We start from the raw sequence: 15,919 nt of genomic DNA, 5'->3' as shown, positions 1-15,919 counted from the left end.
TGCCGGAGACCCGGGTTCGCACCCAGGCAGTGAGGGACGAACGGGCAGGGCAGGGGCAGGCACCCTAGAGCCGTCACACTGCCATGAATAGGTTGAAACAGACTTCTAGAACAATCTCAGTCCTGTTCTACGCCGGCTCCCACACTGAGCAGTCTCAGATAAGGAAACACCGAGAGGAGAACCTCATGGGCTGAGCCCCACGAGGAGATCTGCTGGATTTAAAGGCGGGTTCTGTGTCATTCGGAGAGACGGGCGCCGCGCTCATTGTGGAAACAAGCTAGTTGGGTTCTGATAGCTGAAGACTCACTGATGTTCCGCACACATGGGACCCCCAGCTGTGTTCAAGTCACCTGAGAAACCTGAACACCACTAAACCTTCTACAAGCAAGTATCACCATGAATAATAATACACTCTGTGCAAGCAGAGAGACTGTCTCTGGCCCTTTATTAGACATTCCCCACATGCAACTGAAAACCAGGAATGATCTTAACAGGAAGAAACATGAAAGGAGAAATGGGAAGTACAGGCGGCGTGTGATTCTGCGGCACTAACAGCAGAGTCCTGTCCATCCCGACGTCCATCCCGTCGTCAGGAAGCTGGTTAGATCCGAAACTGCTGTGGTGGACGCAGGGGAAGGCAGGTCCAGCACAACCAGTGGACCCTCCTGTAAAAGGGGGTAACGTGTGAGACCGCAGCCCAGCATGTTGGGCTCAGAGGCCTGGTGCCGATCAGACCAGTGGCTGCTGGGTATCGAATTAACTGAGAGTCGCATCCTGTGATTCTGTATCTTGAGGTGGACTCATGTTCACACACTGTGTGCTCCTCACACTCAGGCTGCAGGAGGACGACGATCAGTCTGCTGTCACTGAAGATGAGTCTTTATTGACATTGAGATTGTAAGATTGCAGATAAGCCCTGCGTTATTTTTCATTCATATGTGCTAATACATATATATATAAATGTATATCAACCTCACAAATATGCTCCATCCATTTACAGTACCGGGTTTATCCCTAAAGGGTAGCAGGTTGGGCAATTCCTGCTGCTCAGGGTAGGACAAGCAGGTGGGCTGTAGGGCACACGTGTATTTAGGGATGTTGCTAGCCCTGGGCAGCATGTGTTTTCACAGCGCAAGGAAACCAGCACACATGGCGTCAACCCACGTGGACGATGTGAAAACGCACTGAAGGAACCCCAGGCTGGAACCCAGGAACCACAAGGCTGTTGGCAGAGGTGAGCCATTGGGAAGAAAACACATTCACTCACTTTAATGAGTGTGCAGAGCTACTCAGAAACGGGACAAACTATCTCTGAGTAAGTAAGTGTGGGGCCTCTGTCGATGCTTCTGATTAAAGATCCATAGGTGTCTCGAAAGATCCTCCACGTCAGCAGCCACTGGCCTTTCCACCCTGCCCTACTGGCACCAGTCACGGCTTCCTGTGAGTCACACATACGGAAACTTATTCAGTCTTGTAGTGAGGAGCTCCGGAAAAATCTCAGGCCAAAACAGCCACAGGACTCTATCAGCAAGTTCACCAAACTCTCCGAGGAGCTTGTTATACCACTGCAGCACTCGAATGTGCCCAGGCACACACCACACACCGCAGAGGTCCCTGTCGCCACAGCCTAGAGCGGTTTGCTTGAGCTGTCGAACAGGGAATCTTACCTTTCCAGGTTTAATCTCCGGCTACCGCGGGTGTGTAGGTGAAGTCAGGGATGCTGCAGTAGTAGCCTGTGACACATAGACAAGTGACACGGAAGAAGAGAGCTTGAGAATGAATACAATTAACCCTTCGCTTGGGCGCTAATGAAGATTTCAGATTGTCTTTAATGACCTGCTGTTTAGCTCCATGGGCTAAAGAGTATTGTTGATTCCTCTTGTGGCTCCTGAGACCTAAGAATATGAACACCTTTGAGGTTGATTTTACATTCAAATAAACAACATTAATAATAACAGATAATGTTGAACCCCTGTCCCTTGTCTCAGCACATATCCACAGAGAGCCACTGACCTTGCAGGTGTCCATTGCTGACTCTGGACCGGTCGTGCTCTGCTGTGTCAGGATTCTTTCTCTTGCGATGGGATCGCTCCTTGCCTGTAGAGACATTGCAGACGCAAGCCTGATGATGGTGCAGGTGGCAGGTTTCAGGTCTTTTAGTTACCAGAACTGCATGCAGCAAGAGACCTGCACTCAGTCATGGTAACGGCACTCAGGAATCAGTGTCCAGTTGGCTATAAAACTTGCCGTCCATGTTTCATACAGTGCTCTCCTTTAAGCAGGAGAGTTTTGTCTGTTATATTTCAGATTTCAACATCAAATTCTCCAGTCATGTCATCTGAACAGAGAGATGGTATAGCTGGCACAGAGATCCTCTTATTCTCCCAGGGAGTGTTGTGCTCTTACAGCTCTTACACAGGGCACGAGCTGCTCACAGGGCAGGTTTACAGACCAGGGCTTGTCAAGGACCAGGAGCTGCGTCGCCCCGTGTGCTGTACCGCCAGGGAGCAGCAGGGGGCGCTCACCTGTCTTCTGCGGGAAGTAAATGAAAGGTTTGGCCTCACTGGTTTCTCCATCGGATCTCCGGCGCAGGTGCACAAACACAGAGGTTGGCTGGGTGATGTAAGGGTCGAAGTACCTGGGCGTTTTGAAAACAATAGCATACTGAAAAGAGAAAACATGAGAGACCTATAAAACACAGTGCATATGGTGGTGAAGGACAGTAGCAGGTCTTTGAATTGCACGTTCAAGAAGAGCCTTGCAGACAGCAGTGTGGCCCCGCAGGTTTTCAGAAGAAGCAACCCTGGGTCCTTGGCTGTGCTCAGTCACGATGCCACCCTCATGTGTGTCTTTGGAGCATGAGCAAGCCGACACAGACCCCAGTTGAACCCTGATCAGATTAGTTTGATCTACCTGTCTGTCTTAACTGCAGGAGGGGTTTGGATCATGTCTCTCTTCATTAATGGATCTTACTCGAACTTAATTGATCACACCTCACAGATTGTCATAGTTTGCATCTACTGGCAGGGATTTAGATCTGCCAAGTGTGTGTACCACAGCTTTTTAAAGTCAAAGCCAAAGAGGTATTTTTTGGAATGTTACAAATCTGTGTCTGTAAAAGACAGAGGAAGAGTAAGAATGAGTAGTCTATAATATTGGATTTGTCATAGAAAATGGAAAGCCAGTAAAAGATTCATCCATCCTCCAATTTTCTAACTGCTTTTTCAATGATCTGCAGCAAAGTAAAAGGCAGTCTGAGCTGAGAGCTGCCACCCCCAAGCCAGCCGAGCTGGAAATCACTAGTTGGTGAGCTGTGCTTTCATTACACACAAGGCTTAGAAAAAACAATAACTGCAAAGGTTGCTAACGTGTTAAGACTATTGGGAGCGTTTACAGGAACCTTCGACAGTGCTAAGTGAAACCATTAGCTTTCAACTCAGATCCATGCATACTTGGGGATAAAGACTTGACTCTTGTAGTGAAGGAGTTGTCTGTTACGTGAGCTGTGCTCCCCAGCCTCTGAGCAGCGGACGGGCCACAGAGATCCTGCTCCAGGGCTAGCGGAACACAGCGCTAATCAGCCAGCAAAAAGGGGTTTTTACTCTGAGAAACCAGGGCAAATATCTCAGAGCCAGAGGTGGTCCTGCTCTGGGGGAATGTGGCTTTCACCTCCTGGCTGATACCCCAGGAGCCTTAATAAGTTGAATTATGCTGCTCGGGCAGTTGACACTCTGTGCGAGATGGGCTTCTCTGAGTTCGGAATTGATCTTTCTGCCTTTAGTCTCTTTGAACACCAGTATGAACCTGTGACCAATGCCTTAGTGGTTTTTCACGTCATTCTGATATCTAGAAACATACTGGTCACACTTCAGTAGCCGTTGGGGTACAGAGGGGGTGGTAGTTATATTGCCCAGTGATGCAGATTACAGGGAAAAGGGCCTGGCAACGTTTGCCCAGGCCAAGTCTGTTTGAAGCGTTTTACCTGCCTATGCACGTCTGTAGGGCCAAACTTTCCAAAGGCTTCCCAGCAGGTCCCATCGTCATTCTCCTGGTAGAACCGCACCTGAATGTCATCTGAGGAAACAGCGCATGTCTGAGCTCGGGACGTCAGCCTGGTCTGTGAAGACTGCAGTGCCCGAAACCGAGACCTTACTTAGTGTCTCAAACCGTTTAGTTTCCTAAACCAAAATTTTCAAGTCCAATAAAGTTGGTGATTCCATAGTCACTCATAAAACATTTGTTGTTGAAATGTCCTTCTCCATGAGAACTAAAAAGGCCTAATTATGCAAACTGTTGAATCAGATCAAGGGTTCATTCAAGTGGCTGAGAGAGCATTTGGAAATAAAACAGTGGAGCAAAGGCCAAGGTTGAGAAATGTCGCTATGCCAAGGGTTGAATGCACCTTCAGTTGTGTTTAAGAATTTCCTGGAGGATGTGGACAGTGCCCTGAAGACACCAAGGTCCTCCATCATTTACTGGGAAGAGAATTTCTCAAAATGTCTGGTGTCATCATTGTTAAAGACTGTGACATAAATCACTGTTATTATTACCATCTGCTTTCCACAAACTTTTATGTCTGTTAAGTGTTTACTAATGTATAAAAGTATGGAAGAATCTGTGGAACGGCTTAAATAGTGAAACAGCATGTGTTTCACAAAGTGTAATAATACTCTACTTTGACACTGTAACACTGGATTTCACTGTTATGGCTGCACTTTAAAAAAATGAAACCAACACTTGCCCCATGGCTGTCTGTTGTGAACTACAGTTACCTCTAGACTGAGAGAAACAAACTGGCAGGAAAAACAACGTCTTAAATTCAGAAAGTATGGAACCTGCTCTGAGGGCAAGCGGATGTCAGTGAGTGTGCCTGTTGTGCTCAGAAGGCAGATGTGTCCGATACAGTTAATCAGTTCTGCCCGAGTAAACTGGTGCTTTCAGCACACGTCCGTACGTGTGGCACCGGTGTGGTGCAGTGCTGCACGGTTGGGGCTGCTTCAGAGACCTCAGTCCTGCTGTTACACTGCCTGGTTACCAACACAATAAATAATGGCTTTCAAATGTGTGTGCTGCTCGTCTCAGAAGATAGGCGTTACCTTTCTGGACTTTATCACAGAGCAGAAAGACTTCTTCACCCCCTGCTGCTGAGCCGGAGGTCCTGTCCATTCGTACGATCTTCAGACTGGATGCATTAGGAGCCTCTTTGGTCAAACAAACAAGAAAACAATGTCTTGAATTAAAAGAGGTGGTGATGACTTAATTTCTCTGGGTCACAATGACACCTTCATCACTTCATCACTTTCTGTCCTATTTTTCCCACTTGGAATTGGGAAAGAATTTGCAGTTTAATGTATGAGATCTCTGGTTATGGATACCACTGGTAACGACTACCAGGTACAGGGTTTTTGAGTGTGACCTTTTCAAGATGAGAGGCAATGTCTGCTCTATTTAAATTCTTCCTGCAGCACAGTGATTACAGAAGTCTCTTGTATTATTAGAGGAGGCCAACAGGTCATTATAACACTCCTGTGAAGTTTCCAGGGAATTAGCAGTAATGCCAGCAGCTCAAAACGCTGTGGTAGTGATTTGATGTCACACCCTTAGGCAAGATGAGGACAAACTGGTATCAGCTAGCGTCGGCATGCAGGGACTGATTTCTACAGAGAAAAGTAAAACACTGTCGGTTTCCTGAACCTTCAAAACACAGAAGTCCACGGACTGAATGATCTGGATCATCTGAACACGGAGCCAGTTTCTAACTGAATGGCATTAACACAGGAACCTCCGTCCATTTTCTAACCACCTCTCCCGATTCAGGGTTGCGGTTGGGCGGAGCCTATCCCAGCAAGCAACGGGCACAAGACAGGATGCTTGCTCCGCAACCAGTCCGTGATGCCCAGACACCCCCGGGGGTAGCACCGAGTCCGAGTCCCTCTCCAGTTCCCTGCACGAGGGCAGTCCCGACCGCCAGAGCCCGGAATTGGAGCTCCTGGCGCATCACAGCATCACAGCGAGCTGCTCAGGAGGGCGGAGGCTAGCCAGCCAGGGCAGGAGAGAGAGAGAGACGGCGGGAGAGGCTTCCTTACTGCTGTCGTAGATCGGGCTAGACACGGCCGGCTGCAGCGCCTGCACGAAGTTCCCGTTGTTGTCCGGCAGGTAGACGGTGAACATCAGGCGCACCACCGTGAGGTCCAGGGCTCTGGCGCACTGCTGTGCCGCCCTGTGCAGCCGGTCGCGCTCCCTGTCTGAAACACGCGGCAGAGAGGGCAGAGGGCATCAGGCCGCGTCCGCAGCGCCAGTCCCAACAGCCCTGCGGCGTTTGCTTAAGGTTGTGTGTTCTGTCTCTGCACAAGAACAGGGTTTACCTACACGAGGTCTGCTTCACAGGATCACCTGAAATCGGATCACCTGTAAAAGGGTAAAATGCCAGAAAAAAACTGCTTTCACTTCACGCCTCCGATTGCATCTGTAATCTTCTAATGGACAAGCTCTCTGCTCATGCTGGCAGCGCCGGTGCTGCACTGAGCCCTCGGCACCACCAGAGGGCGGCGTGGTCAGGCGAGCGCCTGCGCTGGTCCTCACCCGTGGGATCCCTGTGCTGGAGCTCCTTGCAGTGTTCCCTTCGCCAGCCCTGCACCAGGCGCTCCTCCAGAATGTCCACAACACTCCTCCTCGGGACGTGCAGGATTCCCAGGTTGGGAAAACTGAAAAAAGGAAGCAGCAGCAATAATAACCTCGCGGGCTCGCGCTGTCGCTGTTCTTTTGCAACCATTTCACACGTGATGTGATGATTGTTTTATCGCGCAATAAAGGCACACATACTGGGGGAAGGTGAGAATGTTCACATGTGGACTGTTGCTGCTGCTGATATTCGTAAAGATATCTTAAGAACTTTACCAGATGTTGAACAGCTTGTATTGTTTTGACACAAGGTCAGGAATTCCGGAAGTAGGCATAGACATCAGGGTGCTGTTGTCAGCAAGACGTGTTAAGGAAGGCTTGGGTTAGAGAAGCACTGCCAGCCTTTTGAGCTCAGATTATAGCGTCATTTCAGCACCTGACATGGAGCTGAGATGCTGGAGCTGGGGAATCTGCAGCTTCAGCAGTGTTTGCTCAGCTACTCAGCTACTGCCCCTGTCTGTCCTTCTGTGCTCCCAGTGTGAGGCCAGACAGCTTCTGCCCAGGCTGCCCTGTCCACCAGCCCCGCCTGCTATGGGCAAACCTGTCTCCACGGGGCGCTTTAAGAGACACTTCAGTGGGTTTTGTGGATCCTTATGGCTCTGCTAACCAGACGGGCTCGAGGAGCTGAACGGCCGCCCCTGGTTTGCGAGGGGCCGGTTGCTCTCTCTGCTCACTCCACAAGTGGCCAGCAGGTCCCCTTCTGTTTGAGGAAACCCTGGCTGCAGCTGCTGCAAGGGTGCCGGTGCCCACGAGGCCCGCGAGCTCCCTACCTGACGGTCATGTCGGGGCCGCTGACACCCACGACACACATCCCGTTCTCACACTGCTTGCCGACCAGGCTGTGCACATGCAGGAGGGGGGGGTCGTCCACAGTCACGCACTGGACAACCACCCTCGCCGGTCCAGTGTAGTTGCAGATCTAAAAGTGAACAACGTGAACACCCCTTTGAGGAAATATCCCTTGATCAACTGTGCTGACAGGTGACGCCAGAGTTTGTGTGAGTTTTTCTGATGCCTCAGTCACGACACCCGCAGCTTGCAAACACGTGATGTTTCTGTGCAACAAGAAGCCAGAAACAGGGTGAGGATTTCTACTAGAAACAGCGACTGTGCGTTAACACGAGAGACCCCACGTCGGAGACAGACTATCAGGCTCCGGATGACGAGTGCAGTTGCTCGCAGTAGGAGGTCTCTGGGTCCATGTGCAAGCAGCACGTTTCCATATTGTTAACGAGTTCGGGAAACGGCAGGGCAGCCGCTGTAAGAAGACACATCCGCTGTAAGAACTTCGAAGTGGCCAGCAGGTGTACAAGGAAAGAACTTGCAAAGTTGTCAGCATTTCATATCAGCCCATCGTTTACAGCAGGCTGGCTGGCTGACATGTAGTCACAAGCCTGCAGTTCCACTCTGTGACTTGAGCTCTCCAGATGCTCGTCTGTCACACGTGGCGGCTGGCTGCCTACTTCTGAGCAGAACAACTGTGTCTGGAGATCCCTGTCCCATCCATTCATTTTACAGTTTTACAGTTTCTTTCTGTTTTGCTTATTTCAACTGATTCTGTATCTAAATGAATGTGCAATGAGGATTAATTCTCTCATGTGTAGGGTCCACAATTTTTTCTCTTTTTTAGAAAAATATTATTCCCCACAGATAATATTCTAATTATAGGGTTTTGCAGAATTTTTTTTCTAAAAATGTAATAATCTGAACTAGACATATTAATGGATACCTTACATTTAAAGACAGACATTTGCTTTAGTGGAAACAGCTAATGCTTACAGGACATGTAAGCCTTTCCAGTAACTAGACTGTGGTGCCGTCTTCTTGAGCACAATTATGTCCCTCTACCTAATACAACCATGTAAGATACACTCTACATGTGTCGTGTGAGAGCACAGTGTACTGTGTCTCTGTGTCGCGTGAGAGAGCAGTGTACTGTCTGACTCTGTGTCGTGTGAGAGAGCAGTGTACTGTGACTCTGTGTCATGTGAGAGCACAGTGTACTGTGACTCTGTGTCGCGTGAGAACGCAGTGTACTGTGACTCTGTGTCGTGTGAGAGCACAGTGTACTGTGACTCTGTGTCGCGTGAGAACGCAGTGTACTGTGACTCTGTGTCGCGTGAGAGCGCAGTGTACTGTGACTCTGTGTCGCGTGAGAGCGCAGTGTACTGTGACTCTGTCGCGTGAGAGAGCAGTGTACTGTGACTCTGTCATGTGAGAGCGCAGTGTACTGTGACTCTGTCGTGTGAGAGCGCAGTGTACTGTGACTGTGTGTCATGTGAGAGCACAGTGTACTGTGACTCTGTGTCGCGTGAGAGCGCAGTGTACTGTAACTGTCGTGTGAGAGCACAGTGTACTGTAACTGTCGCGTGAGAGAGCAGTGTACTGTGACTCTGTGTCACGTAAGAGAGCAGTGTACTGTGACTCTGTGTCGCGTGAGAGCACAGTGTACTGTGACTCTGTGTCGCGTGAGAGCACAGTGTACTGTGACTCTGTGTCGTGTGAGAGCACAGTGTACTGTGACTCTGTGTCGCGTGAGAGAGCAGTGTACTGTGACTCTGTGTCGCGTGAGAGAGCAGTGTACTGTGACTCTGTGTCGCGTGAGAGCACAGTGTACTGTGACTCTGTGTCGCGTGAGAGAGCAGTGTACTGTGACTCTGTGTCGCGTGAGAGAGCAGTGTACTGTGACTCTGTGTCGCGTGAGAGAGCAGTGTACTGTAACTGTGTTGTGTAAGAGAGCAGTGTACTGTGACTCTGTGTCGTGTGAGAGCACAGTGTACTGTGACTCTGTGTCGTGTGAGAGCACAGTGTACTGTGACTCTGTGTCGCGTGAGAGAGCAGTGTACTGTGACTCTGTGTCGCGTGAGAGAGCAGTGTACTGTGACTCTGTGTCACGTAAGAGAACAGTGTACTGTGACTCTGTGTCGCGTGAGAGCACAGTGTACTGTGACTCTGTGTCGCGTGAGAGCACAGTGTACTGTGACTCTGTGTCGCGTGAGAGCACAGTGTACTGTGACTCTGTGTCGCGTGAGAGAGCAGTGTACTGTGACTCTGTGTCGCGTGAGAGAGCAGTGTACTGTGACTCTGTGTCACGTAAGAGAGCAGTGTACTGTGACTCTGTGTCGCGTGAGAGCACAGTGTACTGTGACTCTGTGTCGCGTGAGAGAGCAGTGTACTGTGACTCTGTGTCGCGTGAGAGAGCAGTGTACTGTGACTCTGTGTCGCGTGAGAGAGCAGTGTACTGTGACTCTGTGTCGCATGAGAGAGCAGTGTACTGTGACTCTGTGTCACGTAAGAGAGCAGTGTACTGTGACTCTGTGTCGTGTGAGAGCACAGTGTACTGTGACTCTGTGTCGTGTGAGAGCACAGTGTACTGTGACTCTGTGTCGTGTGAGAGAGCAGTGTACTGTGACTCTGTGTCGTGTGAGAGCACAGTGTACTGTGACTGTGTCGTGTGAGAGAGCAGTGTACTGTGACTCTGTGTCGTGTGAGAGCAGTGTACTGTGACTCTGTGTCGTGTGAGAGAGCATTGTACTGTGACTCTGTGTTGTGTGAGAGAGCAGTGTACTGTGACTCTGTGTCGTGTGAGAGCACAGTGTACGGGGAGATGTATTAATACCTCCACTGCTGGGAACGTCTTCTTGTTCTTCTCACTGGAGGCTCCTTGCACACCTCCGTGAGTCGGGCCTTCACACCCGTACCGGAAACGAAACCCTCTCTGAAAGGTGACCATGGGGAAGCTCAGCAAAGCAGACTTTCGGTTAGATTTTCTAAAAGCAGACTTACTGTGAACTGCACGATAAACCTGGTTTAGCCGTTTGTTCATTATTTTAGTAAGTACAGTTGAAGACCAGTACAGATATTAGCAAAACAATTAATTTTGCCACCCATCTGAACTCCAGGACTGCTCCAGGCTTTGTGGTCTTTTTACTGCTTGATTAAGCTAAACTTTCTCCTGCATGAACTTCCCTGGGCCTGCAGCTGTCAGTACAGCATAATTAACCTGTACGAAGGTGATTTATTATCTTTCCAGCTATCCTATCATCCCCTAGAACTGGATGGGTTACCTCCACCCATAGTAACTCAAATTAACGTAATCTTTTTCATTTAAAACCTGCAGACTGGATCTGAGAGGGTGTGCTTTGGTTTGCGAGTGTACAATAGGAGAGGAACTGTGCAGCTGCACATCCATTTGGATCAGAATTATTTATTAATTAGTTGCCTGCATCAATACAACAAAACTACAGTACAGTAGCAATAAAGGCTACTACAGCACTATCAGTGGGTTAACTGAGCCCACACAAGGGTGCCAAAACATATTTACCATACACCACAAAACGGCTTTTTGATACATGTAGTGTAGGAAAGTTATTAAGGTATTTTTTTTAACACCAGAAGTTTTTAGTTGCCTAGTATTATGTAATACTGTTGCTCGGGGAGCTTGATCCTGGGTAATCTGAAATCTTCCAGCTGGTGTGTAGGGAGCAGCACATACTGTACCTGTCTTGGCTGCTCTATAATTTTGATGTGCTTGCAGGGTTCGTGTGCTGAAAGGAACAGGAAGAAATACTTGGTCAGCAGTTAAGAAGGGTCACAGGCGCACTGCTGGTGGGCAGCAGCTCATCCAGGGGCCCTTGACTGAGAGACCCCCAGGACCCCCACTGAACACGCTGCTGGCGTTCCTGGAGGAGGAGCGCCAGTCTGACTCAGCGCTTGCTCTCTCCTGAGCTGTCTCTCTGATGTCATTACCTCTGGATAGTCGCAGCTGTTAGCTAGAAGACTTCATAGGCAAGATGAACAGAGAGAAACGTGGATTTGCCGATGACATTAACAGTAACTCTATGAATGTATCAATTAGATTCCTGTTCTAATGTTCCCTGCAGTCAATTCTTATCAAGCGGACGTGAGCTGATATGACAAACAAGTGCCCTGTTACAGGCACAGCGCCAGGCCACCCTTCCCATCCTGTATCTGCTGCACAGACCCGGAGCCTCAAGCCTCAGCCGGGTACATCAGTCCACTGCAGGGCAGCCACACACACACAGAAGCCAATTAACCCACCAGCCTACTGCACGCTGTAAAATATTCATGCACTGAAAGCCATGGATAATGCAGCCACAAAACTGAATCTTACTGACCAAGAATCAGAAAAAACTCAATGTGTGAAATTCTCATCTTCTGAAACTAAAGTACAACAGCTGTTTACTTGAAGGCTGCCAACAGACTTCCTCCCTGGACATGCTGTCGCACAGCGCACAGTACAGCTCGGAGCTGTGACATGGGAAGACAGGATGTATTTCTGTTAATAACAGTGAAAAGGTACATTTGAAGAGGTGAAATGCCATCCCCTTGTATTGATCCACTTACTTGTGTTTGGAGAAAGTTCTAAGTAATTCATTATCTCCTCACTCAGAGGGTAATCCATGCCCACTTTACTGCAGCTGCTGAACTCCATCTAGAGAGGAGGAGAGAAACGAGAATCCTGATGTTTCTCTGCACACATTCCTTTAGACCCATAGGACAATCTCATATTCCAGTTCACTCATAGCAATCACCACTTCTTCACTTCAGAAAGATACGTCTCCAGTTACACATAGCTTAGCTTGTCCGCATCAGCTACTGTATGTTAAATTTTCCAAGCCATTAGTATTTTGCTTTTTGTCCCTCTGTTCTATATCTCTATTGGTACTTCCTGTGGACCAAATTACTATTTGGCCTTTTCTAACCATCTTAACACATGCTCTTGCCTTCACTTCCTTTAAGCAGGTGTCTCGTCGAACCGTCTTTGTGGCAAATCTTGTGCAACTTCTAAAGTCTGACAGTTTCAGCATCACACACAAAAAAAATCAGACATCCTTTCGGCACCAAGTCTGGCAGGATGTGTCCAGGATTCCTGTGTTTGTCCTGCCAAAGGAGTCCTGCTAGATATTCCCAGGTGTTGGACGGGTCTATTTAGTCCTACAGCTGGCTCTGGACAACTCCTGGAAACTTGAATAGATCTGACAAAGGTCTTGGAAAGAAACGGCCAGGTTTTCTTTTCTAGCACACTGGACTCTAGACATGTTCAGAGATGATAGATGTTGTATGACTTCAGTCAGAAGAGCATCTGAAAGCCCACGCTCTGGTGGTTTCTGTTAGTGTGAGTACTTCTGATAGGAAGAATAAGGGGAACTGAAAGTTTGCAGTTACCAGCACCTGCAGTGCCACAAGGCAACGTGATTGCATGAAAGCAGATCCGCGAGACTCTTTTAATTTGGAGAGAGAATAACAACAGGTATTCGCGCAGTGTTTGGCAGGCTGTATCTGTGTGAAATGAATTTCCTTTATTAAAGTCAAAACTGAAAGCATAGTCATATTTCATTTTGCAAAGCAGAGGGAGCTCCTGACTTTAAAACTACCTGTTTAAAATATCTGGTATTTTTTCTGAATGTAGATGCTTTGCTTTTCTTTGTATTTTAATGATTTGATTTACCTTTTGGACATTATTCCACAGACAGACAGGAACAGTGGGTGGACTTTGAGAGGGTTAAGCAGTTTGCTAAAATTACAGGAAAGGTGGACAACAGGCCAAGAGGAAGGTGGATTTAATTGCTGTAAACAACCAAGACACAGTACAAGCAAACATCTGGAAAGCAACATCTGTAGCAGTTACTGGTGAGGAAACAGAGCCCATCAGTGTGAAACAAACAGGCATTGATCTGTAACCATATCAGAAAAACAATTCTGTGTGCACTGTGGTTTGACTTTAACTCCTGTCTGTTCCATTAAGTTTTATTTTAATGGTTAAGTTTCATTTTTTAAGCTGAAAAACTGAGAAGAAACATTATTTAGGCATTCAGTAACACTGTGAGTCCCAGCTACTTCAAACCCTCATAATTTTATATTTGTATATAGCACACAAATATATATGCGCTTTACAATTTTCCAAAGCTATTATACAGTACTCAATATGTGATATCATGAAAGCCTCTGCCATGTTGATGGTACAACAGACAAGTTACAAAGCACAGTGAGGTCAGAAAGATACCTGTCACATTGAAATGAGAGGAAAGAGAATGGTTTTCTCACTTAAAGCTTCGATTTATCTACAAGCAAAATAGTGACCGTTAGAGTTCATATATATTGATCTGAGTTGTTTACAAGCTTTCATCCTCAAAGTAACTGCACGTCCATTTCAAACCGAAAGTCCTGTTTTTGACTGAAGGCTTTTTGTTGCCACTCTAATGATCTCGTGCTAATGATTTGCCTTGCGCCTTTCCCACTTGTCTTCATACAACACAGTCCCTGCTCACAGACGGGTTTGTTTCAACCACACTTCCACGCTGACAAGAAGAAGAGAACCAACCTTATTAAACTAGAGCAGATCCATCCCAGGGCACAGCAACTGCTGCACACTGCCAGCCGCCCAGCTGCCTCTGAGAGTGCCATCGAGCAGGGCGCAGAGACAGGGCGTGTTCAGGAAGGACACCCCCCGCACTGTGCTGTGGCCTCCGGGAGGAGGGAGAGGGACCCTTGATGCCCTGAACTCTTGACGCCCTGACCCCCTGACCCTCAGGGTACTAAATTATTATCAAATGTATTTATAACAATACTTTTGCAACTTAACTCAGGAAATCTCATGTTTATTGACTCTCAAAAAAAACACATTTGTCAAGCACCATCTCTGAGGTTGTGCTCGGTCTGTGGCCAAAATGTCAGGCTTGTAAAAGCATTATCGCCTACACAAGTCATCCCAGAGAGGCTGATTATCAAACACAGTTTGAGGGCTGTTTCTGCAGCGCGATGCCCTCCCCTAAACACCGGGCAACCCTGCATGTTTAATATAAAAGTCAAATGTGAATCAATGCTACAGAGCGATACAGTGAACTCATCGGGCTCCTTGCCTCTTATTAATCTAAATACTGAATTACTGTTTAAGATTAGTAATTGCTTTCCTTTTTTTCCCTCCTGCGAATTATTTTCCACGGTCTTCCACATTGATACAGTGTTTTTTTTTTTTTTAAAATGCAAACACTCACGGAAGAGGATTCGACTTTGGGAGATCGTTCTGCTGCCTCTGCTGGTCATAGAAATGTTCACCATGACGAGGGTGAAAGAGGAGACCACGCCCCCCCAGTTTGGGAAAGCTGTGATGACATCACTGTAGGAAAGGTCCATTCTGCGCACAGGACTGTGTTTTTCTCACACAGAACAGCACTTTCACTGTGACACTTCATTGCCAGTATTGAATCTATCTGTTGACTAGTTGAATGTGGGAGTAGTGGTTGGGGATCTGGACCTGTAACTACAGCATAAGGCTGTAGACTCGGGGTCGAGGCGGGGTGTTGGTCTTGTTCAAGGTACCTCACTGGGCTTCAGCAATACAAACACCGCGGTCAAAGGGAAAATCCTTTTCGTAGAAGTACCAGCCACATAAATGAATAAAATCCCTTCATTATAACAACTAGAAAATACCGCAAAACAAATCTGAGCTGAAGGAAATTAGCGTATTTCTGACAAAAAAAATGTAATGATTTAAATCTGTCAGAGCTCATAAATTACTAAATAACTTTATTTCAGAGGAAGGATCAGTGCTTAAACCCTGCTTTTAAGACGTGCGTCGTCACAGGTGCCCTGTGATTGATCTGTTTTAGACATGACAGCCTGTCAGCTGGTCTGATTCTCAGGTCTTTGTGCTGGAGGGGGGCAGGACCCTTCAGGAGCGTTGGAACCGCTCAGGATCCCCGTTGCTGATCGAAAGATCCTCTGAATCGGTGAAATGACCTTGTGTAAAAAATGGGCGCCCTGGATATTTATTTATTTTGATATATGACGTCTCTGATATCTTTTCAGACCTGCGAGTACGTATTCATATCTGGCCCCCGAAGAAGGTTTCACAGCCGACACGTTGTGTTTTTTTTCTTCTCCTTTCAGCAGGAAAAAAACCTTCACTTGGTCCTTCGTGTATATAAACACACACTGAATGCGCTGTGGAAGAAATAAGAAATGAAAAACTTTACTGCATATACAACTGTTCCGACCTCTCACACGCATGATAATTGTTGCTAATAATAATATTAATATTATTATTAATAATAATAACAATCGGGGCCGCTGTCACCTGGCACCTGGCGCGCGTCGCGCCGCACGGGCAGGCACGGGCAGCGCTCGCGAGCAGCAGGGAATCGGGAAACATGGCGCGTTGCTCGGGAAACCCCGGCTTTGCCTCCACCTGATGGCAGTATGAGGCAGCCCCTGG

General features: G+C 47.7%; 1 protein-coding gene across 6 annotated transcripts; it reads right to left on the bottom strand.

The window, feature by feature from the left end:
• Positions 1-428: 428 nt before the first annotated feature.
• Positions 429-14,905, bottom strand: LOC102692344 (nuclear factor NF-kappa-B p105 subunit-like). Of its 6 annotated transcripts, none has more exons than XM_069195369.1 (14): positions 14,700-14,905; positions 12,049-12,136; positions 11,182-11,228; positions 10,301-10,399; positions 7,452-7,600; positions 6,583-6,704; positions 6,087-6,245; positions 5,097-5,201; positions 3,983-4,074; positions 2,526-2,664; positions 2,014-2,097; positions 1,837-1,895; positions 1,668-1,733; positions 429-665 (listed from the first exon to the last, which is right to left on the bottom strand). In XM_069195369.1, exons 2-13 carry the CDS (start codon positions 12,134-12,136, stop codon positions 1,689-1,691), a joined length of 1,188 nt encoding a protein of 395 aa, XP_069051470.1. In that variant the 5' UTR covers positions 14,700-14,905; the 3' UTR covers positions 429-665; positions 1,668-1,688. The 6 variants fall into 6 exon arrangements, with proteins under 6 accessions (XP_069051470.1, XP_069051469.1, XP_069051468.1 ...); XM_069195368.1 differs by lacking the exon at positions 14,700-14,905 and adding an exon at positions 14,027-14,171; XM_069195367.1 differs by lacking the exon at positions 14,700-14,905 and adding an exon at positions 12,429-12,769.
• Positions 14,906-15,919: the final 1,014 nt, after the last annotated feature.

Source organism: Lepisosteus oculatus, chromosome 11, assembly GCF_040954835.1.
Source record: "Lepisosteus oculatus isolate fLepOcu1 chromosome 11, fLepOcu1.hap2, whole genome shotgun sequence".
In the NCBI taxonomy this organism is placed as follows: domain Eukaryota; kingdom Metazoa; phylum Chordata; class Actinopteri; order Semionotiformes; family Lepisosteidae; genus Lepisosteus; species Lepisosteus oculatus.
This window is presented reverse-complemented; position numbering and strand designations above follow the sequence as displayed.